Source organism: Meriones unguiculatus, chromosome 4 (genome assembly GCF_030254825.1).
Source record: "Meriones unguiculatus strain TT.TT164.6M chromosome 4, Bangor_MerUng_6.1, whole genome shotgun sequence".
Classification (NCBI taxonomy): Eukaryota; Metazoa; Chordata; class Mammalia; order Rodentia; family Muridae; genus Meriones; species Meriones unguiculatus.
The window spans coordinates 63,481,095-63,508,838 of NC_083352.1; the positions used below are offsets into that span (position 1 = coordinate 63,481,095).

Here is a 27,744-nt window from a genome sequence, read left to right on the forward strand (position 1 = left end):
GGGCTAGCAGGGTCGGAAGCGCGTTCCCTCCGCAGCTGGACTTGGCAGGACTCAGCGGGAGTCTGAGAAACCCGAGCCATTCCGGAAGCGGCCGGACGTGCTACAGCGAGTTTGTTTTTCACGAAGTTGTGAACCTGCACGGCCGCGCAGCGTGTCCGCAAAGAGCCGCTCTCAAATACGGACACTTCCGGCAGCTTCTGGACATGGCCGGGGCGCGTCCCGCTCCACCGAACCAACTAGGCGGCCACAAACTCAACGGAGGAGCCGCTTGCGAAAGGACTGGACGGAGGCGTTCCCATGGTAACCCTGGGCGTCCGGAAACAGCCGAAGCCCGGAACCTCGATTGTTTCCGGAAATAGCGACAGGCTCTGGCAGTTGGGGTCGTGGCTGAGGCGATTATGAGGCGAGGGCGGGGGGCTTCTGGTGTCTGTGGAACTTGCAGGCAAGTGGTGCACATACACATTAAATATCCTTGAAGGGAAAATATAGAAACACAGACTAATTGATGCATTAAATTTTACCTTTTTTTGAGACAGGGTCTCTCTGTATGATGGCATTAAAGGCAAGTGTTACCATGCCCAGCTTTTTTTTTTTTTTAACTTATTTTTGTGTGTAACTGTTTTCCTTGCATGTGCCTGTGCACCACGTGAGTACCTGGTGTCTGTAAGTTGCCATGTAGGTACTGGGAATTGAACCTGGTCCTCTGGAAGAACAGCCAGTGCTCGTACTTCTCAAGTCATCTTTTCAGCTGTTTTTTTGAGACTGGGCCTTGTTATGAGCCCAGGCTGGATTTGAACTCATGACCCACCTGCTTCAGCTACCCCAGTGTTAGGATTACAGGTGTACAGGCAATGCCTGTAAACACTTTTAGAGATAATATTCTGCTCCATTATCTGGTCTGGATCCCAGCCCGCTATGTAGCTGGAATGCAGCCTGGCTTGGATTAAGTGTTTAAACAAACTCATATACAGTCTACAAAACCCACCTCAGATGATACTGAGCCAACAGTTGTCTATCCCCTACCTTCTTCTCAGTCACTCACAAATGAACACACCAGGACTTGATGTCATCATGGGCTTTTATTGGATGCCAGCTCCAGGATGGGTGGAGGGCTAGTCATGCACAGCCTTGGCCTCTCCTCCAGCGGGCAGTGCTGGCCGAGAGGCAGGGGAGGTGCAGAGTGGGTTTGAGTGCCTGGAAATCCCCCTGTGGAGCGGGCAGGGCTGCATCACTGGCAGCATGGGAGATGCCTGCTGGGCCACACAGCATTGCGGGGACAATCTGGGCTCTCCCATGACCATGCTCACAGTAGGGCCCGGCAGAGCCTGTCCTGAGCCGTTGCAGGACAAGCCTCTGGGACCTCAGCTGCTCGGATCACACAAAAGCTGGCGGGAATCCAGGAGTGCTCAGTGCACCGCAAATGCAAGTCGCTGGGTTAGTCTTGTCAACACAGCAGCACAGGACAGAGTGGGGAGGACCTTCCCCAGGGTCACTCAGCACAGCCGGGGTCCTCCGACCAGCTCACTGTGCTGGGCCTCACAGTCATTGGCTTTGTGGTGCTGGGAAGGGAGATCACATCACAGCCCCAGCTCAATGTGCGGGGCCTCACACACACACAGACATTGGCTTTGTGGTGCTGGGGATTCTGACACAGCCATCACATGTGCAGAGAAGCCCCACTCAGTAGTGGACACCTCTGGAACCCTGACAGGGCCCTCTGGCGTGTCAGTTACCTCCTGCACCCCTCCTTCAAGTCCCCCCCCACTTCCCCTAAGCTGAAGCATGCAGAGGAGGGATGGTGTAAAGACAGAGGGGCAGCTGTTCAGAGCACAGCATGCCCCTGAGCCTCCATCCTCCTGCCTCAGCCACCCCAGTTTTGGGTTCACAAGCAGGCGTCAGTACACCCAGCTTCCAGGTCCTGTCCAAACTGAGTAGCTACCAGCTTTGGGGGCCTGCAGCTCAGGTTGGGATGGGAGAGACACAGACACAGACACACACACACACACAAACAAACACTTGGAAGGGACAGGAGACAAACTAGTTGCACTTTGCTTCGCCTTGGCCCAGAGAACAAGGTCTTCAGCCTGGACCCCAGGGGCAAGGCGGAGACAGAGCCTCCTCCACCAGGGCAGACAGCCCGGCTATTGCTTATAAAAAGTAATAAATTAGTGGGAGGGCTTGCTATTTACAAGTCTCTGGCAACGCCACCCCAGCCTTCCTGGGGGTGGGTCCCTCCAGCCCAGTGTCCCAGCCCGGTGGCCGCGCCCTATCCGGGTGTGCCCGGATGACAGCTCCTTGAGGAGCTGCAGCCGGGGTGTCGGTCAGTCTTTCGCGGCTGGGCCCGGGTTTCCGTGCACGGCCTCTGCCCCCTGCACAGCGATCTGGGGCACGGCGCGGGGCGGCTCCTCGTCGAAGCTGACCTCCTGCACGGCCTCCTGCTTTTTGAAGGAGTCCCGGCGCTCCGACAGATGCAGCCTCCTCATGACCACCAGCTCCGCCTCGGCGCCGCGGCCTCGCCGGGCCCCGTCGGCGTCCAGCCGCTCACTGGTGCCGAGGCCGAGCTTGTCGGCCGACTGGCCCCTGCGCAGCCTCGGCGAGCGCGCCGGTGTGGGGATGTGCCCCGGCAGGGGCGACGGCGAGCGTGGTGGGGGCGCGGGCACTGGCGGGCAAGCCAGGGGGGACGGGGGAATGCTGCTAGTGGACTTGCGGCGGCCGCTCTTGTGGCGGGGTGGGCCGAGCTTGGCCGCTAGGCCATGCAGTGAGCTGGGGCGGGTGTGGCCGGTGGCTGGAGAGGCCGGGCTGCTGGAGCTTGGGGACACACTGGGTGGGGAGGCTGTATCTGTGGGCAACAGGAACAGGTCAGTGACCCCTCCTGGAGGGGGGAGCTGGACTGACCAACTGGCAAGAGCCAATCCTCTTCACTGTTGCTATCTATCCACACGGGGGAGTGCCTAGATCTAGTGAACTCCTACCCATCCATCAAAGCCCAGCCTCATTTACCCCCTCCTCCCAGAAACCTTCTCTGCATCCTCTTTGCATAGTCGGACCCTTCCCCAGATGTGTATCTGGCCCTTAGATACTGGGGACATACAACACGAGGCCTATGCACTCAGCTCCAGCCCAGGCCCGGGCTCCCTACAGTTCCTATCATATACGCACATATGTTCCTATTCCTAGAGCTCCCAGAAGGCGAGGCCAGGCTGGCCTGAACTCTTTTCTTCCTTCTACCTTGTCTCTTAAGTGCTGCGATGAAGGGCACGGGCCGCCACTCCATCCGCTCCGCCTGAAAGCCCACCCACCTGTGGGGGCGTCGGACGCAGGACTGCGGCAGGATGTGGTGGGGCTGGGGGACAGGCTGTGAGTGGGTGACCCGGGGAGGCTCTCGCTGGAGGACAGGGAGTGCTGGAGGCCGGAGGAGAAGCTGCGGCTGGTATGGAGCACAGAAGACGGCTTGGAGATCCTCTTGATCAGAGACTTCCGCCTGGGGATGGGCATAGTGAGGGTGAGGGAGGCTGGGCGCGCCAGGGCTGGGGCCCCGCGGCCGCCCTGCTCACCGGTCCTGGGTCTCCCGCCGGCGGCTGCGCTTGCTCCTGCGGGCCATCCGTCCCTTGGCCACATTCCTGCGCGCGGGCCCCACTTTGATGGAGGTGTTCTCCAGGGCCGTGGTGCGCAGGGAGATCTTGTTACCGCTCTGCGGAAGGAAGCCAGTCACCTGAGGGCCTCCCGGAAGACAGGCCCCGCCCAGCGCCTGCCACTCAGGTCCCCGCAGCCCCGGCCCCAGGGCGGGGGCCAGAGCCGCTCAGGACGCGCAGGGAGCGCGCAGGCGGGCCGCGCCTCGCACCTTCAGCAGTAGTTCGACCACGTCCATGTGCACCAGGCCCAGGACCGACTCTCCGTTGATGTGGGTGATAAGGTCCCCGGCGCGCAGGCCCGCCTCCTGCGCAGGGCTGCCCTCCTCCACGCTCTGCCGGCAAAGCAGAGTTTCAGGCGGAAAACCCCAACGACGCTGCTCCCGTTTCCCATCTATGGCGCCCATGGGGAGGTTCCTGAGGGGAAACAGACTCACCCAGACCACGTGGTGCACCGCGTACACGTCACTGTCGCCCATGTAGACGCGAATGGCGCGCAGGCTGAAGCCATACTTCTTGCCGGAGCTGTGGATGACGATGGGGGGCCGCAGGTTGCCGCACATGGGTGATGGGTCCCGGCTAGGTGAGGAGTCTCGGGAGGAGGGGTTGGAGGACAGCGAGCGGGGCGACAGGGGGCTCATGAGGGGGCCCCCGCTGCCGTCGTCTGTGGAGGGCGGGAGGGACACTACACGTGGGTCTCTGTTCTCCCACGGGGAAGAGGTGGTGCACGGTCCCCACCCTGGAGCTCAGTGCACACGACCAGCTCTGGACCTCCCCATCCCCACGCCCGCGGCAAAACCACACATCACCTGCCGTGATGATAAGGGACAGGGCAGACACCGAGGCTGATTTGGGCACCCGGCCCCCACTGCCGCCAGGGGCGGCCCGGGGCTTCTCAGGGCCGGGGTCTCTTGGGCCTCCCAGGCGGCGCCCTCGGCCCGCATCCAGGGGTCGAGGAGTGGAGTGCCTGGCGCCGGTACTATTACTCCGAAGGCGGGCATGACTGAGGACAGCTGTGTCGGCTGAGGGACAAATGTGGCTCGTTACCTCCCGACCCCTTCCAGCCCCACCACAACTGCATGAAGAGGGGCAGGCGGGGGCGGCCTGTCTTGCCCTCTAAGTCTGGAAAACTCTCCCTGAGGCCTGCTTACCAGAAAGGTTGCAGGGCTTGGGTGTCACTGGAGTGGTCGGGGGTGCAGGGTCAGGCTCTCCCAGGATGAAGACGGGCTTTTCGGGGTCAGCAGGCCCTGAGCCTGGCCCCTCATCCTCCGAGGAGAAAGCGAATTTGGGCATGGTGTCCAAGCTGATGGCGCTGAGGAGAGACGGGCTGGGACCCCGCTCCGGCTGACAGGAAGATGGCTGACAGGAGGCAGATGTCCAGGACCTCAGCCTGTTTGAGGGAGGAACTCACGTCTCTCACCCATACTTGCGTGCAGAACTCTTATTCAACCCTAAAAACCCAGTGTCTAACTCCCACCCCCAGGCCAGCATTGTGGCTATTGAGTCTGGAACTTGAAGGATAACTGGAGTTTGCCACCTTGGTGTATTCTGGATAGAAGTGGACACAGGAGGCAAAGTCAGGTAGCTCAGCAGCTTAGAAGTACAGAGCCGTAAGGAGCAAGGCTGCCAAGGCCCTCCCACATTCAGTTCATTCTCTTCTCCTGGGTCACTTGCAAGCTGTCAACACCCCAACTGCCCCCCGACCTACCGGAGGTCAGCGCTCAGCCGGCGGCCACTGCGCCCCGCACTGCTCTGCTCCCACCCTTCCTCGTGGTCCTCGCTGAAGCTCCTTTCAGCAAAGGTGGGGGTGGGCTGGACAGCAAGGAACTCGGAACTGCTGTAAACCTGTGAGATGTTTTAATGGCACTAATAACCGAGGCACACACCCGTCACCTCAGCACCGCAGACTGTGACAGGAAGGGCTGCAGAGGAGTCCCTGTCTCAGAACACAAACTAAGGAAACACAGGCAGACAGACTCGGGGTGCTCTGCCACCCACCAGCCCACCTTGCTGAAGCGGTGGGAACAGGAGGAAAACTGGGGGATCTCCGTGGACGATTCCTCGTCATTTGTCTCATCTTCCTCTGAGCCCAAGTGGCGGTAACGCTCAGAGCGCGCTGCGGGAGGAAGGGAGAGAGAGGCAGGGTCAGTTAGGGACACCAGAGGCCCTGGGCTGCGCGGGGACAGGAGCCTGAGGGGAAATCTGCCAGGTGTCTGGGAACCAGCATTTTGCAGCAGATCCAAATCTCAGAGGGAGTCCCGACTGTGCCCACAAAAGCTGTGTGGCCACTGCCAGAAATTCATGCACCTCGAATGAGGTGTCTCAACGCCCAGCTCTGAGAGAAACAGACGGGGGGGGGGGGCGCTGCGCCCACAGGGTCCCCACTCACTGTCAAAGTAGCTGGTGTCGTCCTCGGCTTCAAGCTGGGGGACGAACTCCGCCTTGTGTCTCAGGAGTCCCGCCCAGTCCAGGGCCAGGAAGAAGGGGTGCTGCTTCACCTCATGGGTGCCCCCTGCACACAGGCAGGCAGAGGGCTGCACGACCCCACTCCGCAGTGCCCTCCCCACTTGATGAGGCGTGGGCAGGAAAACAGAGCGCACAGCCCCAGCTGCTCCAAGCCTCCTCCCCACGGCCTGGTCGGCCTCGTCGCCGGCCCGGAGCGAGCCCGCCCTGCCCCGCCCCCTGCTTACCGGTTCCCAGCCGGTCCATTGGGCTCTGGCGGAGAAGCCTCGTGATAAGGTCCTGGGCGTCGGGGGGAAGGGCCTCGTCTCCCTCTGGCCACATGATCTCATCTGAAGCGAGGGCGGCAGGGCGACCTTTCTAGCACCCTCCGCCAGGATGCTCCGGGCGCCCTTACCACTGGGGTCAGCCCACCTCCCCCTCTCAGACCCCGTGTAGACGCACCGCTGACCACCTGCCCGAAGAGCTCCTCAGGCGTGTCCCCGAAGAACGGCACGCAGCCCACGAGGAACTCATACAGGATGACGCCCATGGCCCACCAGTCCACTGGCTTCCCGTAGCCCTGGCGGAAGATCACCTCGGGCGCAATGTACTCGGGAGTCCCACACACCTACAGGGAAGGGACGGGAACGTGGGGCGTGCCCAGCCGGGGGCGGGCCCAGCCTGGGGGGCTTGGCGAGGGAGGAGGGGCTGCAGTCCGGCCCTTGGGTTGGGTCACACCTGCTTGTCCACAAACTCTCGGGCATCCTTCTCGATGTGACCTTCGTACAGGTTGGTGGCCATGCTCATGAGGCCGATCTTGGACAGGCCGAAATCCGTCAGCTTGATATGGCCGAGGGAGGTGATGAGGAGGCTGCGGGCGGGGCCAGGACGCTCAGGCCGGGCGCCTGTTTGTTTTGTAACCCACTCATGTCCGCAGGCATGCATGCGCTTTTAAAAAAATCTCTCTTCCTCAAACTCACTAGGTCGCTCAGGCTGGCCTTAACCTCCTTAACCGCCTCAGCCCCGTGAGCACCAGGATGTCATGTCCCGCTATGATCTTCTATTTCATGCCTCTTGAAGCTGTATCTACGCCCTAAGTCCCCCAGAGCTGGCTTTCTGATGCTGTTCATCCACACGGCCCCCCGTGCGCCACATCACGAAGGGTGTGAGTCCTGCGGGCGCACATGTGCGGCTACACACAAGTCAAGCATCGACCTAAACAGCTGGGGCCAGACAGGTCTGCGGAGCCGGGGCCAACAGCTGAGGAACCAGAGCCGTCTGCCTCAGAGGCATGTGCTAAACAAGCGAGTGGCTGTCTCCTCTGCATAGCCGGTTCCCAGTGCGCGCATCTGCTCGCCTTCCTGTCAGCACGCCCCTGCCAGGCCCGCCCCCAGCCCCGCCAGGCCACCGTGTCCCAGCCCCACGCTCACTTGTCAGGCTTGAGGTCCCGGTGCACGATGCCGTAGTTGTGCAGATACTCCAGGGCCAGCACCGTCTCTGCGAAGTACATGCGCGCCATGTCCACGGGCAGCGGGCCCATGTTCTTCAGGAGCGTGGCACAGTCGCCACCTACAGAGGGAACTGGGTCAGGCCTGGGTCCCCGAGGCTGCGGAGCTCAGGGAGCAGGGTAGCGCTCTGAGATGGCGGCCTCACACAGCTGGTGCCTACTAAGTGCAGGAACTTTCCTTGTCCAGCCGCCTTCTCACCGCTAAAGCTCCCTCCCGCCTGGCGGCCACCCCGGGCCCTCGGGCCATCCTCTCCGACCGCCTGGCTGTGTCAGGGGCGGGGTGGGTGTGGGGCACCGCAGCTGTGGCCCGCACCTTCCACGTACTCCATGACCATGCAGAGGTGGCGCCGGGTCTCGAAGGAACAGAACATGCCGACCACGAAGGGGTTCTCCGCGAACGTGAGGATGTCGCGCTCCACGAAGACCTGCTGGATCTGGTTGCGCAGGATCAGGTTCTGCTTGTTGATCTTCTTGATGGCGAAGCGCTGCCGCGTGTCCCGGTGGCGCACCAGGTACACGGCCCTGTGCACGGGTGGGCGCCGTCACGCCGAGCGGCCTTCGGCGCAGGCCCCCGCACCCAGCGGGACCCGGGACTCACCCATAGGCTCCGTTGCTGATGAGCTTGATGGTTTCAAAGTCGCTCTCGCAGGGCTTCCTCCGGGACGGACCACCCAGGGCCTGGCTCTGTACAGAGACACGGCTCAGGGTTCCTCCTCAACAAAAGCGGTCCTCAAGACTGAGCTGACTGATTACTTCTTACTGACTCTTCCTCTCTGTCCAAACTTGTCAAGCCAGTGTGCAAGTTTCCTAGGATTTTTTGTTTCATTGTTTTTTTGAGGAAAGCCTGTTTCCCGGCAAACTCCTATATATCCTTCAAGACCCACCTGTTCAGTGCCCTCTCTAGCCCAGCCCAGACTCGGGACACCTCAATGACGGGGTAGCCCCAATGCAGTCACACCCCTCAAGTCACACTTGCTTACTAAGCATCTATGTCAGCTATCTACAACCCAGGACCACCTCAGCTTGTAACTCACCACAGGGGATCCGGGAGCTGGGGGCTGGCCTTCCTCAAGGTCATTCAGGGGCTGGATCTCTGTCAGAGGAGGGAAGATGCTTCTTTTGTGACAGGAATCACTCTCTAGCAAGAACCATAGAATCTTCTGGAAAAGCAATAGCTCGGGCCTTTGCTCTCCAGAGGTTTTGCCCCAGGGTCTGACTGGCAGATAGCAGCGCTTAGTGAGTATCTGGGCATTACCCTATGGTGGCAGGGGTCAGCGTCTTGGACTAGCAGAATGAGGCTGGGACCGGGAGGCTGCGGGAGCACTGGGTTCGAACCCTGTTCCAGGTCCCCCTCACCTTCCAGCGGGTCCTTGGCGAGGCCCAGCTGGCGGATGATGTAGCGGGGCAGGTCGGTCTTCACACCCTGGTCCTCGCGGGCCTGACCCTCTGCAGCCTCCAGCAGATGGTAGAATTCTTCCGGGTCGAACTCCTGTGTGGAGAGGCTGTGAGCCACCCCGAGCTCTCACCCGGGTCCCCAGACCCCCAGGACCCCCGGCCTGCGGCTCACCAGGCACTCCAGCAGCCGCGCTGGCCTCGAGATGATGATGAGCAGCTTGCGGACCAGCTGCACGATGAAGCCCACCTCCGCGCTGTCAGACCGCTCGTGAGCCTGAGGGCGGGTGCACCTGATGAGGCCCGCCCACGGCGGCCCCGCCCCCACCCCAGAGGGCGCCGCTAGGGCTCCGCAGACCCCACCCCAAGGGCGTGCCCCGCCGGCACCCCGCCCCCACGCACATCCTGCAGCAGCCGCTCCAGCTTGTCCTGCATCTCCAGGAAATAGTGGGAGGTGACCAGAGCCTCGCCAGACTTGGCCAGGCAGTCTCGCGCCAGCTCCACGATCTGGTGGTGGATGAAGCCCAGGACACCGTCGGCCAGCGCCAAGCGGTCACCAGGGGCAAATGCCGTCAGGAAGTCCTGCAGCCGGCCCTCCATCTGCGCAGTGGCCTGTGGGAGGGCAGAGGTGAGCGGCTCAGGACCCGGGGGAGGGGAAGGAGGGGGGCATATTAGGGGGAGAAGGGGGGCCTCTGGCAATGACAGAAGTGGGCCAAGCTCTGACAGTAGGCGGGTCAGCCGGAGGCGGGCTATGGCCAGACAGGCAGAGGAGGTGACTGACAGGCACAGAGGTGGGTTGCAATGACGGACACTAGTGGGTTATCAGGGCCGAGTGGCCTGGGCCAAGGGCGTGGTTCTGGTGAGTGACAGGGCCTGGGGCCTAGCAGTGGAGCAGGCAGGCAGAGGGGGCTGCGGGGCAGGGAGGGCTGCCGCACACCTTGGGGAAGCGCTCCCGGTACACGTGGTTCATCATCACAATCTCATTGTCGAAGGTTCCCGATGTGCGTCCAGGGCTAAAAGGGTGGCAGAGGAGGGTGAGGGACGCAGAGGAGGCCCTGGTGGGGTGGAGAGGGCCCAGCCCGAGTCTACCTGAGGCTGCGCGAGCGCGGGCGCAGGCGCGGAGAACGGCCCCCGTCCTCGTCCACCACGCTCTCTGAACTGCGGAAGTGTTTGGACAGGAAGCGCAGCTCGTCTGCCGTGGGCTGGAAGGGAAGCTGGTGTAGACGCTCCCGGGACGATGAGCTTGACTGGGGCAAGGACGAAGATCCGGGTCACAGCCTGGACCCGGTACCCCGGTATCCCCCAGGCCTGCCGAGGCCCACTGCAAGCCCTCATGGCCTAGAGGAGGGACCCCGCATGCCAGGACAGGGCATGTGTCCGCCCGTCCATCCCCCAGCCACCTGGCCAGGGCAGCTGTCAGTACCGACACTGTGGAGCTGGGAGTGTTGGTTCCATAGCCGGAGGATGGGAGAGAAGCAAGCGACCATCTTCTGCCATCAGCCCTGGAGAGGGACAGGGACAGACGGAAGGACAGCTTGGCCCTGTGCTGGCAGGGATTTACAGCTATGTTGGCAGATTCCCACTTTCTGTTTCAAGGACCTCCAGCCAGCCAGGTCCACTGCCTCCACGAAGCCCTCCCTGAGGCAATGCCACCCACGTTTTGGCCTGTCAGTTGTTACTTCTGAGGGATCCCAGCCCCCAAACAATGCAAGGACACTTCAAGGGGCAGGCTTCAGACCCCTGTCCCTAGGCACAGCCTCAGCCCTCAGCACAGGATGCTCGATACTTGGTGAAATTGAAGGCCAGGGACACACCATGTCAGTTCTTGGTTAGTGAACAAGGAGGCTGTTAGTGAGTTAGTGATTTCTGAGCCGCTGCAGCCCCCTCTTCCTTCACAGGACTCTTAATTACCTGTCAGCATGAGAGAGGTGGCTGTGTAGTGCCATGTGTTTGCCAGGGCAGAAGCCACAGGGAGTGACCACCACCAAACAGCCAGGATGGAAGGGGCCGAGGGAGGGGAAAAACAGTCAGTGAGGGGCAGGTCTGGCCCTGTGAGGCACACCGTCCCTGGCGGGGCCAGGATGCTCACCTCCGGGCAAAGGGGAAATTGATGGCTGCTGCAGCAGAGAAGTTCCGAGGACTGTCCAAGGGGCTGTTACCTGCTGAGGGGAGGTGGGAAGCCGTCAGGGTGGAGCTGGGTCCCAGCCACCCGCCCGGATCTCCCCCACTCACCAGTCGGGACTGATAGTGGTGACAGAGGCCTGGACAGAGTGGGGGAGGGCGTTCCCACGACTAGGCTCTTGCGGTTGCCGCTTCTGCAGCTGTGGAAGGACAACAGGATTAGACGGCAAGCTGAGGGCCCAGACGGCGGTACGCAGCTGGGGTGCGCTCAGGCTGGCTGCAAATTGAGCCAGACCAACCACAGTTTTTTCTCGGTAGGTCCTTTTAAGGGTCATGGGCAGGAGCTTCTGAGAGCCACTGGGAGTCACCCCTAGGCAAACACCCCTATTTTTGTTGTTATTGTTGTTTTTTGAGACAGGGCTTCTCTGTGTAGCCCTAGCTGTCCTGGAACTTGCTCTGTACACCAGGTTGGCCCTGAACTCATGAACTCAGAGATCTGCCTGCCTCTGCCTCCCAAATGCTGGGATTAAAGGTGTGGGTGAACACGCCTGGCTCAAACATGGCTTATTTTTGAGACAGGCTGGCCTTGGGAAAGAGACAGAGGATGCCTCTCAATGCCTGATGCCCTGGGATGATGCATGGGTCACAATGTTCAAACTTCCTTTCCTATCCTCATTACCAATGTATAACACAGTGCGAGAGAACCTGGCCAGCCTCGAGGGGACACCGGCACGTGACCAGGAAGGGCACAGTGACGGGATTCCTAGCCTTCTTCCTCCCCAGCCCCTAGCCCTGCATCTTACACATGACTCCTGCCAGGCACACCTGAAGCCAAGTGGAGAACACAGGAGATGCCCCAGAGCCTGTGGCAGTGGGAGGCCAGCTTCTCTCTACCTCTCTGTCACTGTAAGCTGCTGTCCCCACCTTCCCAAGATCCTGCCAAAGAGAAAATGCCTCCAGGTATGCTGTCACACTTCATGAATCCCAAGTTCTCTGTGAGCTGAAGGCCAGCCTGGGCTACATATGAACAGCAAAAAGCTAACTTGATGCAGCCAAAGAGCACAGAGTGAGCATGGTGATTATCAGGCCACCTGCCCTGACCCCCAGCCCAGGTCTCTGGCCCCTTCTGCCCACCAGGCCTTGAGCTCCGCCTCCACCTTGGCAGCATTGAAACCACTGGGTTCCTGCCCTCCTCCCAAGCCCTACAGTCACCCAGCAACAGCGGCTCTGACAGACGACAGGAACGGCCCACACAGCCCTCCGCCAACGCAGCTCTGCAGAAGTGTCAGGGAGGGAGCCACAGGCGGGGCCCAAAGGAGGCACAGAGGGTTTGGGGTGATGGAGGGGCACAGCTTACAGGCTGAGACAGGAGGCGTCGCAGGCAGCAAAGGGCACGGGCAAGAGGGTGGCAGGGAGCCAGGCCCAGCTATCTCCTGCTGTGGGAGCCTCTGTTTCCCCATCAGGACACCCAGAAGGTGCAGAAAACCATCACGCCTCGTGAGGCTGGCCTTGGGGGACCTATGATCTCAGAGCCTGGCTGCAGGTGGCCACCAGAGTCAGCTAAGCCACAGGTGTGGACTCAGTACCAACCAGCCCTGAGCCAGGGGACCCACCAGGGAAACCGGGGCTACCAAGAGTGGGTGGAACTGGTCCCTAGGCTGAGCTGTGGGTGCAGTAGCGGAACCCAGAGGTCCCTGCAGGACTTCCTGCTGCTCCCTTCCCCCCCCCCACACACACATGACACACGCTGGCAGCCACATCCTCTCCCTGTCCCGGCCGCCCCAGTCCTGCAAGTGTGACCAATGAGATTGCATGGTTCCTCTTCCCATGTTTCCAGGCAAGGCCTTAAAAACAACCAAGTTGGACCTCTGAGAGAGCCAGGGATCGTCCAGCTTGAGCCCACATTAAATGCCAACTGCTTTCACAGCTCTGTGCACACCCACTCTAAAAGGTGGGTATGCCATGTGGAAAACGGGCACCATCGAGGCTTTGGACTCAGAACTCAGGAGGGTCCTTGCAACCCAGACTCTGCCTATCTAGGCAAACATAAACATAGAGAAACCCAAGCACAAAGATGTTGGATCACACAGCATGGTAAAAGCTACACTCCAATTTGAACCTGGGTCGACGGTTGGGGATCCACCTCTCTGTGCCTCACAGAGGACCCGGGCTGAGGAAAGGCCAGGCATGCCTTGGCTGCAGACCTGCCACCCACTCGTCAGCCTGGGCCGCGAGTATTTGCATCTGCGCCAACATTTCCGCTGTGTGCTCAGCATAGACCGCTTCATTCTTCCCAAATTCCTCGCTTTGCGCGCCCGAGTCCCGGGTTCGAATCCCGGGCGTCCCGGCTCGACCCTGCGTCCGAAGCTGTCCCTACCTTTTGGAACGCTGTAGCAGCGCACCCTTGGCCAGGCGGCTGCGGTGTCCGGGGGCCGCCACCGCGGTCCAGTAGCTGGGGTCCGACATGCTGCCGCCCTCCGCCGGCCGGGGCCTCGGCCGGATCCGCCAGATTGGGCCTGAGCCCGGTGGAGCGGCCGAGTAGCCGCGGGCTACAAGGAGCGCGCGCGGCGGCAAGGAGGAGGCACTGCAGGGGGCCCCGCCCAACGGAGGGGCGGGGCCTGAGGGGGCGTGGTGTCGCCATGGAGGAAGGCGGCTGGGCGGGGCGTTACCAGGGTCCTTCACTAAGAAGCCTTTGTTGCTACGGCTCTGCCGGAAGCGCTGGGATGGAGCACAGTTAGAACTCGTGTGTCTGTGCCCAACGTTGTCAGGGCCTTGAGGGACGGCGCGGGGCATTGCTAGGGCCCGGAGCCACGGAGCGGGGCGTAATGGACGTTGCTAGGGCTCTGGGGCGAATGTGGGTGTTGCTATGCACCTCAGCAGCACTTGGCTAAAGCTTTGCTAGGGTTCTGAGCAAGGAGGCTGGAGTCACCTGGCCGCTGCTAGGGCTCTGGCGGTGAAGGCGGGGCGTCGCTAGAACCACATCAGTTGGGGTGGGGCGTTGCTAGGGCTTATACCAGCAGCGGCAGGGTGTTGCTAGGGCCGGCGCGGCAGGGTGGGGTTTCGGCGACACCCGAGCAGGCTGCGGCGGGTCTGTCCCCTGTGCCCAGGGTGTCAACCCGGCCTGGCGCTGCCCCTTCCCTTCCATTCTGTATAATGCTTGCAGTGAGCGCGGCGTGGTAGCTACACGCAGATGCTGCGTGCATGCCCGCGAAAGCCATTACCAAAAGTGAAAAGCGCACACACTAGATACCAAAGGAACAAGTCCTTCCCTCCCAAGTACTAGGTGGCGAGTGGGGGCCATCTGACAGCGCCAGGATCCCTGGGCAATAGGCACATCGGATTCCAGCCTTACTCAGATCTGAAGCCCAGACCCCGTGTCTGAGACAAGCATATAGCCGAGGAGGCTGAGGCACAGGCGCCCAGGGTGTCCCCAGTCCATCCCTCTCCTCAAGTCACCCCTAGACTGCCACATTTCCTCCAGTGCCTCTGCCACATCGCCCACCCTGCTGGCTGGAGCAAACCCATATTCAGTTATTCATTGACTTGATAAACATTTATTGAACATGTATAGTTTTCCTGACTCTGGGGTGACCCTGGGGTGGGTGGGCTTTGATCTGAGATTGGAGATGAAGAATAAACCGGAAACAAACGAAGAATTTCAAAGAAACAGGAGGCGTAGCTTAGCTGGCAGAGTGCTTGCCTGTCATGGAGGAATCCCTCCCTTCCAAAGCCAGCCCTCACCGCACTTGGAGTTGATGGCACACGCTTGTCAGCACAGGCTGGAGAAGATGGTGCTCAGAGCCAACCACACAGGCTGCATCAGGATTGGGCTTACTGAGAGCAATGCTTCTTCTGCAAAGCAAAGACCATTTACAAGTTGAAATGGAGGTTAAGCCTCCAGTGAGGAGCTCATGGCTTCCAGGAACAAAAGCTGAGGACCACCTTGTGGTAGGCCCTGCTGCAAGTGAGTGGGCTACCGTTTGTGTGTTTTGAATCCCCAGGACAGGCCCTGCAGCAGCCAAGTGTGACAGAGAGGATTCCACTGGCCACTTGTGACTCCAAGTGTCAGGTCTGAGTCCCATACAACATCTCAAAGCCTCCTGACTCTGGGGACCCGAATGGCGAGAAAGCCCGGGCTTTATACACCTCCCCTCAGGAAGAGCCACCCACTGGTCCTCAGACCTGGGCACACTCCTCCACACACCCACTGCCCTGGTAGACCACTTAGCCCATTTCCCACCCTGAAGAACTGGCTACGCTAACTACCCGAGTGCCTGCCTGGTGAGGCTGAGAACACAGGACTCCCTCCTCCCACGCTCTCTTGCAGTGCTAGATGGCCCTCTTGGGGCAGGGCTCACCACCTGTGACCGGCTCGGGGACTTGGCCTTGTCTCTCCGCTGCTGCTGCTGCTTAAACAGCAAAGCCCTCACTATGTCTCGGTCTCATCAACCCATCCTGTGGCCGCTGCCCACACCAAAGGGCTTGACCACCTTTCCCCACACCCTGAATGCCCCAGGTGAATCTACATCTCATATTCCAAGGCCCTGGGGTAGTCTGTGTCCTATAGACACAGGTGGCCTTTGACCCTGACAGACAACAGAGCCCCTCTACCTGCTTCCCATTCACCTATACCAGAGCATCAGATAAACACCTGCTGCACACCCTGCCCTGCCCATACAGTGTGAGCAGAAAGATTCAGGCCAAGCCCTTGAGGCTCTCTCAAACTCCTGAAGTCACTAATTACACAGAAAGATGGGAGCTCAGTCAGACTGTGCACTCCTTCCACCAACACTAGGGAGGCGGAGACAGGAGGATCACCGAAAGTTTGAGGCCCACGTTGGCCTACAACCTAAGCTGTACAAAAAAAATGTTATTTCAAGAACTCAGGGACCAGAGCCAGACCTGGTGGCACAATCCTTTAAGCCCAGCACTCGGAAGGCAGAGGCAAGCGGGTCTACAGGGGCCAACCTGGTCTACAGAGTGAGCTCCAGGACAGCCAGGGCTACACAGAGAACCCTGTCACAAACAAACAACAAACAAGAAAGAAAGAAATAAAACATGGCAAGCACAGCTCTGCTAGGGCCCAGTTGTGAGGCTGGGTGTGCAGATGGAGAACACGTGGATTAGCTTCAATTCGGCAGATGTGATGAAGGCCTTCAACCAAGAAAAGAAGGGAGCGGACCTCTGAGGAGAGCTGTGGAAGCAAGGCCAACAGCCCTGGGCAGGACCTGCCCGCACTCTGGAGGATCCGCTAAATAAGGGGACGGACGAGGAGAGGGCCGGAGGGTCGCACAAGATCTGAGACCTCGGGTTATGGAACACAAGAGGACCTGGGTCAGGAGGGCTCTTGCATACTGAGGTATAAAAGGTTTGCACCCTGTTCCAGGACAGCGGCGTGAACCGGGGGCCTTGTGGCTGTCGGCAGAGGGGCTCTGCTGCCCTCTGGTGGTGACTGCCTGATAGCCTGGGCTCCCGGCCCCAGCAGAGCCTCCATTTCTTCCAGGTATAACCTGTTCCGTCACTTGCAACCCCAGCCCGCCCCAGCCCGTGGAACCTCCCTCTCGATTGCCCTCCTGCGGGTTGGAACCAAGGACCCAGAGACCCGTCGGACCTCACACTGTCTCCCCGAGCCCCTGGGCTTCCTCCACCGACTTTCAGGAAGTGTGGTGATAGAGGTCCCCACCTCCCCTGGGCAACCAGCTTACCTCCAGATGTTTTCCTAGTCCCCACAAGACCGAACTGCCCTCAGAAGGAGGCTAAATGACCCCATCCTGCCTCAGGACTTTTGCACAGACATAGGCCTAGCTGCTAACCTTCGCCTAGCCCTGCCCATGGCTGCAAACAGCCTTCCAAAGGGTCAGCATTTAAACACATCTCATTATTCATTCATTGGTTCCCTGGCCACCTCCTCCAGCCAACTGAAAGCTCTCTGAGGGAGATGCCATTGTGGATCACCCCTGTGGACTTCCACCTGGCACACTGGTAGACGCCTAGCATTTGCCCATTGGAATTCAGTGTGAACTCCACAGTATTATGTGTCTTCTCCATTCAGAATCTACGGAATGTCCCGAGCAGCTGATTCATACTAAGGTATGAATGGTTCGCATGTAAGTCAAGACTCTTGACTTTCACAGGGATAAGCCTCCCTCACCAGAGGGAGCCCTGGAGGGTGGTGCTGAGTTGCAGTAGGGTGTGGTGGCCCATCTGGACTCCCAGACTTGGGGATTCACAGCAGGCCTGTCGTTGGGCCTCACTGTCCTCACAGGAACATGATCAGGGCAGAGCTGGCCCTCGGTGAGTTGGCTATTCTCGGTCTGATGCGGCCCCGTTGGGCTTGTGTGTGAGCAGAGGGAGTAGTTTCCGGCGGGTCCCTGAGGCCACCGCCTGGCAGGACCCTGGGAATCCAGCACCTGTCTTGGGAAGTCCTTGGGCTCAAGTTCTGGCCTCGCCTTTGACACCTGTACAGCGCCAGCCTGCAGCTGGGTGCTCCCGCGGGGTGCGGAGCCAGAGATGGGGTGACACTGAGGCCTGAGGCGGCCAAGGGGTGTGAAAGGCCCAGGAGGAGGGCGCGCGTGCGGGGCGGCGCCACTCACCTCCAGGGCTGCAGGCCCAGCGACGGGCTGCAAGGGCTGCACGGGCTGCCGGGGCTCAGCAGGCACGGGCTCTGGCTGCTCGGCGACAGACTGCAAGACAGAGGCGGCCGGTGACTCCGCGGCGACCCGGCGCGACCCTCGCGGGCTCCCGGGGACCGCACCGCGGCGCTCGGGCCTCGGTACTCACTCGAGCGTCAGCGCGGGGATCAGTAATTTCTCCCTGCGGGATTTCATGGCGGCGCCGCGGGAACCGACGCCGGGTGACACCGGGCGCGAGCAGCTGGGACTACGGATAGAGACGCGCGCACCGGCGGCTGGCGGGGGCGGGGCGGGGCGGGGCCACGGGCCACGGGGCGGGGCGGCAGGTGGGCTGAGGGGCGGGAGTAAATAATGAGGCGGGTCCACAGGGCGCGGGCGGGGCTATGGTGTGGGCAGGGCTACGGGAGGGGGCTATGGTGGCGCGGCCAGGCTTCCGCCGTGTAGGCAAGGCTATAGAATGCAGGGCGAAGCCAGGGAGGTTAGGGCAAGTCTGAGGAAGAAAGGCGGATTATAGGGAGGGCGGGGCCTACTATTGCTTAGAGGGATGCGGTTTCCGGCTGTGGGGCGGGGCCTCACAGAGCGCAACATAAACAGGGAGCAAGGAAGCGATTTGCAAGACTCTGCGCCGGCGGGGTGGGGGCGGGGCCTCCGCCGGGGCGGGGCCTAGCTGGAGGCGGGACCACTAAAGAACTCTGATGGTGGGCGGAGCCAGAGGCGGAGCCTTGCGCCCAGCTACTGGGCGCGTGCGCACTAGGGCGGAGGGACCTGCGCGCGCTATCGGGGGCTGCATTGTGGCCCTCTTTGGCTGGTTTCTAGGACTCTCAGCCCGCTTATCCACGTGTCAGAAGTGAAGGGGACCTAAGCCCTGCGGACCGGGAGCTGCCACCCGCGATCGCATCCTCCGGTCGCCGCGCCCCACAGACCTGCCCCTTGACAAACCACGGTCACACACTACGCCGGTGGCGGGGCTGGCAGCTCCCCGGGGACTCCGGCCCTCACTTTACCCTCGAGGTCGGTGCACTACGCTCCTGCCGCCCCCGGTTCTCACAGCGCACTCTGACCAAAGTCCGGCTCCGCCCCAGCCCCGCTGTAATGCGCATGACTTGAGAGCCGCTGAGACTCAGTTGTCCGTGTCTCTACCTCACCTAGCTGCCCCTCTCGCCAATGCCAAGGCGGTCCCACCCTTGCATCGTTGCCCATGTCGGTCTGGAATGCTATTGTCCCCACACTGACCGTCCTGTCCGCCTTCCCCCACCTCCCCCCCCACCCCGCTTGTCCTCTCCAAGATCAAACCTCACCTCCTGCAAATGACACCCAGCGCCTCTCAGGTTCTTTCTGCTTAATTTCCCCCGAGCACATTTCACGCTTTGTGCCGCCGTTGAAGAACCCGGACGCCAGAGGGGCTGAACTCTCTCACTACCCTGTTTCTCCAAAAGGGAGGGCCCAACACATCGTAGGTGCTCAAAAATTCTGGAGATTCTCAGGCTCCAGCTGAGGCCCGAGGAGCCTGCAAAGACGGGGCGTCCAAGGCTGTTTGCTCCCAGGACGCGAGCCCCTCCCCCAGGCGTTGTTTATCCATCTGTAAACCCCGGACGCGCAGGACTACGTGTACTTTGAGCTTCGGAGCTCCCCGGATGGTACCAGCCCCGAGGATTCTGTTGGTGGGCGCCGAAAGGAAGAGAGTCCTTGTCACGCAAGCCCATTCCAATGTACTGGGTTAGAAGTTGATATTTAGTAAACCCCCCACCTTTATGCTGAGGGTCGAATCTATCTATCTATCTATCTATCTATCTATCTATCTATCTATCTATTTCATGAAAGGCGTCTCTCCTCCGCATGCCTGGAGATCTCAGAGCCTTTACGCAGTGAGCCTTTGACCTTCGAGTCTTTGAGCAAGCCTTCTATAGTAGAGTTACACCCCCAGCTACTGCCTCTGGGGGTGGGGTGCGGGGTCTCACGTAGCCCAGGCTGGTTTTAAACTGTCAGTCTTCCTATCTCAGCCTCCTGGATGCTGCTAGGATCAGAGTCCTGAGCCACAGGACCATCAAGTATACTTTGGCTGGATCCCAAGGTGGACAGTGTTCTTTAAGAAACAAAAAGGGAGGGAGATGCTGGAGAGAGGGTCAATGGTTCAAGTGGTTGCTGTGCAGGATGAGGACCTGTCAGGGTCCCTAGTGCCTATGTAAATGCCAGGCAGCGCTAGTGGCCCACCTGTAATCCCAGCCGTGGGGGGAGTCGGGATTTCCGGAGCAAGCTGCAGAGCTCTGGGTTTGATTGAGACCATGCCTCAAAGAATCGAGTAGAAGACCACTTTTTGTTTTTGTTTTGTTTGATTTGTTTTCTGAGAGTGCTCATGCGCGCACACAGGAAATGGCAAAAGAAACGGCAGTGCTGTATTAATCACTGAATAAATTACTCACCCGCGCCCCCGTCTCGGAAGACTCAGCTCCTTCTGAAATGAGACAGAGAAAGTGGGGTCAGCCGGGCACAGTGGTGCACACCTTTAATCTCAGCACTTCGGGAGGTCTAGGCAGCTGGATCTCTGGGAATTCAAGACCAGCCTGGTTTACAAAGCAAGTCCAGGACAGCCAAGGCTACACAAAGAAACTGTCTTGAAAAACAAGAACAAAACTACAAAAAAGTGGGATCAACACAGGAAGTTTCCCACCAACTAAATACACCTCAAAATCAGGCTCTCATAGCCCACCTCAGTCAAGGCCTCTTTCCCGTTCACCCCACCCGCATGGTCCTCACACCGAACTGGACTTTCATGCTCTTCAGCTGCTTAGTCCTTGCTCTCATCTGGGGCATTCCCAGCTGGCTCCCAGGCTGAAGCGCCTGACCCTGCCAGCATGTGTGTGTGTGTGTGTGTGTGTGTGTGTAAATATATATATTTGGGGCCAGTAAGATGGCTCAGTGGGCAAGGGTGCTTGCCGCCAAACCTGAGTTTGATCCTCAGGACCTGCATTGTGGGAGTTGGGAACTGACCCTTGCAAGTTGCCCTTTGACCTCCACAATTGTTTGTGTGTGCTCAAACATGAGATAAGTAAATACGTGTAATGAAATCGATAAAATAAAAGAAGAAGAAATGAAGGCAGGGTCAGAGGATCACATCTGTCCTCCAGGTGCTATCAGACCAAGGCAGGAATATCTTGGTTCCAGCCTGGGCTACAGAGAAAGACTTGTCTCAAATAGTAATGATAATATACACAATTAAGTACATAATTCTGTGCCAGGTCTAGTAGCACACCTGTGTCCTCAGTACCCCAATCTAATTCCCCAGGCCACCAGAGCTGATGAAGGTGTGGGTTCTGCTCAGAGGTGGGGACATTATTAGATTTACCCTTTAAGAAATCAAAATAATTGGTCTGCACAAACTCTGCTGACTCCACTATGCACAAGGCAGAAATGCCAGCCAACGGCTCCACTGGGACCCCAGGGTGCATCCTGAACATGTGGTTTTGTTCATGCGTGTGCATGCGTGTGTGTGCGTGCGTGTGTGTGTGTGTGTGTGTGTGTGTGTGTGTGCATGCTTGTGTCGTGGCTTTTGTGACAACTTGCATCTCTTTCAGTGTGGACCTCACAGAAAGAGACAGGCGTAAGCTCTGTGGCAGCTGGCCTGACCGGCTGAGCCATGTAGCTGGCTGGCTTTCTTTTTGTGACAAGCTCTCTCTGTGTAGTTCAGGGTAGTTTGGAACTCATGGTGATTCTCCTGCCTCCACTTGCACAACCCCCTGCTTCAGGGAGATTTTTTGTTCTTCTGTGCAGGCCTTGCAATTGCTTTGGAAATGCCCTGCTCGGTTTTCCCACCTGAGAGGTGGTTTAACTTCAGGAAGGCTGTGCTGATAGTAAGGGGACATTACTGTTCGCTGTGGTGGTTCCTGTTCTGTTCAGCCCCAGTGGCCTAAGCAAAAACTGTCCCTGTCATGTCTCCTTTACTGGGCCTCTCTTGTACACACGGGGAAACTGAGGCACAGGCAGAGTGGGAGAGCACTACCCAGATGGCCCCAGCCCAACAGACACGCTCTTTGGGGCGGCCCCTTTGGGGACTATTTTTACAATGGTGGGCTCCAGACTACCCACATTGCTAGGCGGGTGTTTGCCATAGCAACCAGTGACGTGTCCCCACAGCCAATAGGAGGGGGTGGAAACTGCCAGGCACTGGCCCTCTGGGCGGCGAGGGGGTAGGAGAGGGGAAGGGATGGGCCTCTGCTGTGCTCAGGTCCCTCAGAGGCTCCTCTCGCCTGGTCCACTCATGGGGTGGGAAAGGGTGAGGTGTCTTACACCAGCTGCCCCCACTGCCAAGCCAGAAACAGAATCTGAACTCGAGGGTCCAGCCTGGAATCCCCAGTCCTGGCCATTTTCTTCGAATCTGGCAGTGCTGCTGTGCGCGTAGGCCAACCAGCCTAACCTCTCTGTCCCAATTAACTGGTTTAGCCAACAGCGGGCTACATGGGGGCCCAGCGCCTGCGAGGATGGAAGTTTAGTCGCGCCCCCAAGACACAAAAGGACTTCAGGCGGAGGGGGGGCAGGCCCGGAAAGCTCCCCGGAAGGGGCCCACGATGTCCCCGCGCCATCTGCTTTCGCAGCCCCCTCCACAGCTGCTCCTGCGGCAGCTCCCACACGGACACCCCGCTCCTGGCTGTTATTGCTGTTCCTGGGGCCTCTCTCTGCAGACTGAGGACCTGGAACTCGCCATCCGCCTGCCTCAGCCTCCCAGGTGCTGGCATCACAGGCGCCTCCTTAGCCCTCTGGGACTTCTGTATCGTGTTGTTGTTGAGGCAGTCTCTCTTGTAGCACAGGGTAGCCTGAAACTCCTCACCCTCCTTCTTTACTTCCTGAATGCTAGGTTGGCTTGTACTGCACTTGCTTTATGTGGTAACTGGCCAAGGGCGTCGTGCATGTTAAGCAAGCACGCTACCAACTAAGATACAACTACCCAACTACTGAGTCACAAGCACCGTACCCACTGAGTCACAAGCACCGTACCCACTGAGCCTCAAGCACTGCACCCACTGAGCCTCAAGCACTGCACACACTGAGCCTAAAGCACTGCACCCACTGAGCCTCAAGCACTGCACACACTGAGCCTCAAGCACTGCACACACTGAGCCTCAAGCACTGCACCCACAAGCATTCTAACACCTGATGCACTCTACGAACTGAGCCACAGCAGGTGGATCTCTGTGAGTTCCAGGCCAGCCTGGTCTACAAAGTCAGTCCATGATAGCCAAGGCTACACAGAGAAACCTGTCTCAAAAAAACAAAACAAATAAGAAGTTGAGATTAGGGGTTTCTCATGGATTAGCACCCCAGGATTCAGCCTCAGCCTACAGATCACCCAGTTTGGAGGAAGCAGGCCTGGTGGTGGGCCACTCTGGAGGGTTCTAACCCTGAACCAGGGTCAACGCCATGCAGGGCCTGGCTGGGCGCCTACTTCCTAACTGAGGAGACTGAGGTTCTGACAGCAGCCAACACTGAGGAGCAGCCAGGGCCTGGGTCACTCAGAGTGACGTACCTAAGGAGGATTTGGCTTTAGTTTTTGAATCACAGTCTCACTCTGCAGCCCCAGGAGGCCTCAGAACTCAGGCAATCCTCCTGCCTCAGCTTCCCAACTCCTGCAACACTAGACTTGCACCATTGCCTTTACAAAGATCCAATTCGAGGGCTTCCTAAAGAAGGTGGCTAAATAGACTGGGGAGGGGTGGGGAACACCCCAAATGGACCATTCTGTGCCGCGGGAGAGCACTGCCTGCATTGAGCTACCCCAAAGCTTGAGGCGGGCTAGTCTGATGTACACAATGACTGGATCTGAAGTTGGTGGCCCTCACCTGGTGCATACAGTCTGGGGCTCTCTGCCCAGTGCACCAGCAGCCAGGTCTGTTGGCACTCTAGAGGAGACAGGAGGGTAGTCGTTTAAAGCCAGCCTCAACTGCAGAGACTCCGCCTCCAACACTTATGAATGGAGGCTTTTACTGCCAGCCTCAGCCTGTAAGAACTCTGGCTGTCATAGGAACTCATCACGGGAGTCGGAGATGGCTCAAAAGGTTTGGCCGACCTAAGGGGAAATGAGGGCCTGAACTTCTGAGCACAGTCTGTGCCATCCTGAGCTAGCCCGGAGCTGCTTATATAGCCCAGACTGGAACTTGCAGTTACCAGTGTGAACCAGGCCAGGCTGGGGCTAGAATAGGGTTATTTTTTGTTTGTTTGTTTGCTTTTTTTTTTTTTTTTTTTGAGACAGGGTTTCTCTGTGTAGCCTTGGCTGTCTTGGACTCACTTTGTAGATCAGGCTGGCCTCGAACTCAGAGATCTGCCTGCCTCTGTCTCCCAGAGTGCTGGGATTACAGGCATGGGCCAGTGGGCCGGGCTAGAATAAGATTGTTAATGTCATCCTACTCTGGCCTTTAATCCAGTGTCTCTGGCTAGCAGATCAGATCGTCCCCTGCCCCAGCACCCCCAGCACCTGCCCTGGCTCCCCATTGCCTTGGTACCAAAGTTAAGCTTTCTTTCTTTTCTTTTCTTCTTTCTTTCTTTCTTTCTTTCTTTCTTTCTTTCCTTCTTTCTTTCTTTCTCTCTCTCTCTGTCTCTCTCTCTCTTTCTTTTTCTTTTTTTTCTGAAACAGGACTCCTCTCTAATTCCTGTTAACTTGCTCTGTAGACCAGGCTAGCCTCAAACTCACAAAGATCCACCTGCCTCTGCCTACTGAGTGCTGGGATCAAAGGCGTGCACCGCCACTCCTGGCTACAGGGTCTGATGATCTTGCACACCCCTCCACTCCCTGCAGCTAAACCACCGCCGCCTGATCCTGAGAACCGCTATCCTTCTCCGAGCCTCAGTTTCCCCCTGTGTAACATCGGGCCTGTTGTCTGGAACTGTTTACCCACCGCGTGGAACAAGTCCCGCTGTTGACGTCAGCCGCGCCCCCGTTCGCTCACCCGGAGGCGGTGTCTCTATTTTAAGAGGCCGAGGGCGGGCTCGCAACTAACTGGGGCCCGAGCGACACCCACCACGCGCCAGCCCCACCCCAACTCCCGCCTTCCCGCCTGGGTCTCCGCTCTGCGTCTCCCTCGGGGGAGGGGGACCCGCCCCACTACACCCCCCTCGAAGCAGCTTTACTTAATCTTCACTTCCCCAAACTCCGCTGCCCTGTGGCGGCCTCCCGGTCACCCTGCACGGTCCGCGCCACCTGCACCAGCCTCGGGTCGAAGGCAGCTGCAGCTTCGCACACAGCAGGCGCTCAATAGATGCTCACAGGAGATCAGTAGGGGGCCGGTGGCTGTGCGGATCCCCACCGCAAACCTGCTGGACGCTGCTGGACAGCAGGTGCTCAGAGGGCGCAAACGGACGCTCCCCGGCCCTCCCCACTCCCTGCCTCAGGAGGATGGGGAAACTGAGACCGAGAGAAGCAGGGCATCGCCTCCCAGAGTCTCCTAACCAAGAGCGCCCTGGACTCGCACTCTGATCACCCCACACCCACGTTCCCGCTTCCCAGAGGCGAAAACGCGGTAAATAGGGAAACTGAGGCTCCGAGAGGCCACCACACTCACACAGCCTGCAGGTCCTTCGTTGTCACAGAGGTCTGTGACCCTGAAGAGAGAGAATCCCAGCCAGACAGATTCGGGGTGGTGGCTTCCCTGGCCAAGAGCCTGGGTCTCCCCATCTGTGGAAGGGACCGGAGGCAGGGGACTGGCCACTAGTGGCGACCCTGGCCGGCGGCTGGGCTCTGTCCAGCTCGGCGGCTGCGCACACTGGAACTCGGCGCCCTTCGGCCGGTGTGCTGCGGGGACCCTCGAGTTCCTCCTCCACGCGCCAGGGGCTCAGCCTCAATTTCCCTATCTGTCTAACGAAGATCTCCTCTCTTCCCACAGTGCGCAAAGAGCTCTGGGCAGCAGGTAAACGCTCCCCCGCCCTCCTCATTCCCTGCCTCAGTTTCCCGGCGGGAACGCCCTGTCCGCGCTCCCGCCCCGCACCCGGCCTCACCTGGAGCCCGCGGCGCCGCAGGAGGCTCGGCTCGTCCATCTCTGAGTGTCCCCCGGCCGGCCCCGCCCCGCCCCCCAGGCCGCGGGCCCGCCCCCGAGCGCTATTGGTCCTCCCGGTCAGCTGACGCCTGGGGCCCCGCCCCTCCGGCCTCCAGCGTTTCGCAACTTTGGGAGCCGAGGCTCGTAGAGGTTCGGCGGGAGCCGAGGCCACACAGCCGGGCGTCGGGCGCGGCGCTCCCCTTGACACAAAACTGAAGCAACTGTCCCAGACTCCCTATTTAAAGAAAAACTTGGGTGTTTAAAACGTCTGTATTAATTTTAGGGTATTTTTTGGACAGGGTCTCATTAGCCCAGGCTGGCTTGAGATCCCATTGGTGGCTGCGGACGACTCTGAACGTCTGAGCCTCCTGCCCCCACCTTCCAAGTGCTGAGGTGCCGCCACAGCCGAACTTGCCAGGTGCTGGGCTCGAACCCCAGGCTCCGTGCATGGCAGGCCTGTGTGCTGGCAGCTCTACATCATGTTTCCTGCATTGCTGGGCATGGAACGCCGCCCCGCACATTCAGCCCCTCCGCTGGGACCCCTCCCGCTGGGACCCCTCCGCTGGGACCCCAGCTCCGTGCATGGCAGGCCTGTGTGCTGGCAGCTCTACATCATGTTTCCTGCATTGCTGGGCATGGAACGCCGCCCCGCACATTCAGCCCCTCCGCTGGGACCCCTCCCGCTGGGACCCCTCCGCTGGGACCCCTCCGCTGGGACCCCTCCCCAGCCCAGCTACCCGGAATTTTAAAAGTTGTGTTGCCGGCCGTGCTGGCGCTCGCCTTTCGGCGCAGGGGAGGAGGCGGCAGCGGGGTCTTCTTAGGTCGTTCTTGCTTAGAGAGAGTGGCAGGCAAGCCTGGGCTATGAGACCTCGCCGGTGCATTCCATCACCTCCACCAAACCCTGAGACACCCCCATTCGCACCAGCGGGCTCTCCCGACGCCTGCTCCAACCCCCGCCAGTCCCTACTTGGCTGTGCTGGCCGTTTGCTGAGGGCGGCGTCTCTGGGTCTGCTAGCCGCCACTGGCTTCATGCTTTTCAAGCTCCTTGTCTCGCTCGCTGTTACGGGTGCCTTCCTTTTCATGGCTGAGTAGTATTCAGCACTGTGGCCCGCGCTGGCTTGTCCACGCGCGGCCGCTGGCCACTCTGTTGTGTAGGTGTCCTGGGGTAGCTGCGATGAATGCTCCCGAACAAGGAATGTCTTTTTTTTTTTTTTTTTTTTTTTTGGCGTGTGTTCTCCTTTCCTCGGATGTATACTTGCTGGGGGACTTTCTGTGGCTATGTGGTAGCTGTGTTCTCCAGGGTGAGGAAGTGCTGGCTGGTTTTCCAAAGCGCCAGACAAATGTCAACTCAGTGACTAAGTCCACGAAGCAGGCTGGAAACGCCATTCAAAGTACCAGCAGCGTTGGCTCCAGGCTGAACGGCAAGTGTGGCTGCGGTGCCATAGCCCCGAGGACCAGGGCGCAGGGCCTCTCATGAGCAACTCTCCTGCCGTAGGGCCAAGCAGCAATATCAGGCATTCAAGGCCAGCTCGAGGTACACAAAACCCTGTCTCAACCAGCTAGAAATAAAGACATAAATGCTTTAGAAAACTGTAGCTGAGCGATTCTCTGAACGGTTGTTTGTTTGTTTGTTTGTTTTGTTTTTCTGGGCTGGAGAGACAGTTCAGTGGTTTAGAACGCTGGCTGCTCTTGCAGAGGACCCGGGTCCCAGCACCCACAGGGCGGCTCAAAGCTATCTGTAACTCCAGTGCCAGAGGATCCGGCGCCCTCTGCTGGCAGACACCAGGCACACGTGTGGTGCGTAGACACACACCAGGCAAACACCACCCCCTGAACAAAGAAAACCTTTACAAAGGTTCTTACTCGGTGAAGAACCAGGCTTACTCCTCACAAACTCCTATCATCCTTTAACACCCTCTTTGAGTGCTCCTTGCAGGCTTCAGGGTCTCCTGAGCACAGGAAGGGAAGGTCGCTCCCTTCACTGGCAGAGGCTGCAGAGGCTG

The 27,744-nt window shown here is 59.4% G+C and overlaps 1 protein-coding gene and 1 long non-coding RNA gene across 34 annotated transcripts; one reads left to right on the plus strand and one right to left on the minus strand.

Annotated features, from left to right (window-relative positions):
* Positions 1 to 1,060: 1,060 nt before the first annotated feature.
* On the minus strand, positions 1,061 to 25,780 carry Mast3 (microtubule associated serine/threonine kinase 3). Of its 33 annotated transcripts, none has more exons than XM_060381937.1 (30): positions 25,704 to 25,780; positions 20,144 to 20,175; positions 17,685 to 17,774; positions 14,833 to 14,943; positions 11,203 to 11,291; positions 11,060 to 11,129; positions 10,882 to 10,902; positions 10,394 to 10,472; positions 10,060 to 10,217; positions 9,908 to 9,983; positions 9,373 to 9,582; positions 9,146 to 9,247; positions 8,935 to 9,067; positions 8,613 to 8,716; positions 8,177 to 8,262; positions 7,892 to 8,100; positions 7,502 to 7,640; positions 6,810 to 6,942; positions 6,534 to 6,699; positions 6,320 to 6,421; positions 6,019 to 6,141; positions 5,636 to 5,745; positions 5,338 to 5,474; positions 4,781 to 5,019; positions 4,439 to 4,651; positions 4,067 to 4,293; positions 3,842 to 3,964; positions 3,555 to 3,691; positions 3,300 to 3,481; positions 1,061 to 2,839 (listed from the first exon to the last, which is right to left on the minus strand). In XM_060381937.1, the coding sequence occupies exons 1-30, from the start codon at positions 25,740 to 25,742 to the stop codon at positions 2,322 to 2,324; spliced, it is 4,158 nt and encodes a 1,385-aa protein (XP_060237920.1). In that variant the 5' UTR covers positions 25,743 to 25,780; the 3' UTR covers positions 1,061 to 2,321. The 33 variants fall into 33 exon arrangements, with proteins under 33 accessions (XP_060237920.1, XP_060237919.1, XP_060237924.1 ...); XM_060381936.1 differs by having other exon boundaries at positions 11,060 to 11,132; XM_060381941.1 differs by lacking the exon at positions 14,833 to 14,943.
* On the plus strand, positions 24,285 to 26,924 carry LOC132653647 (uncharacterized). Its single transcript, XR_009591415.1, has 3 exons — positions 24,285 to 25,228; positions 25,592 to 25,615; positions 26,041 to 26,924. It is a non-coding gene; the product is annotated as an uncharacterized LOC132653647 (long non-coding RNA).
* Positions 26,925 to 27,744: the final 820 nt, after the last annotated feature.

Coding starts and splice junctions, on each gene's coding strand:
- Mast3 (XM_060381936.1), bottom strand. CDS start 25,742: ATGGACGAGCCGAGCCTCCTGCGGCGCCGCGGGCTCCAG. Junction 7,641..7,891: donor GGTCATGGAGTACGTGGAAG/GTGCGGGCCACA, acceptor TTCCCTCTGTAG/GTGGCGACTGTGCCACGCTC. Junction 5,475..5,635: donor GTTCCCACCGCTTCAGCAAG/GTGGGCTGGTGG, acceptor AACATCTCACAG/GTTTACAGCAGTTCCGAGTT.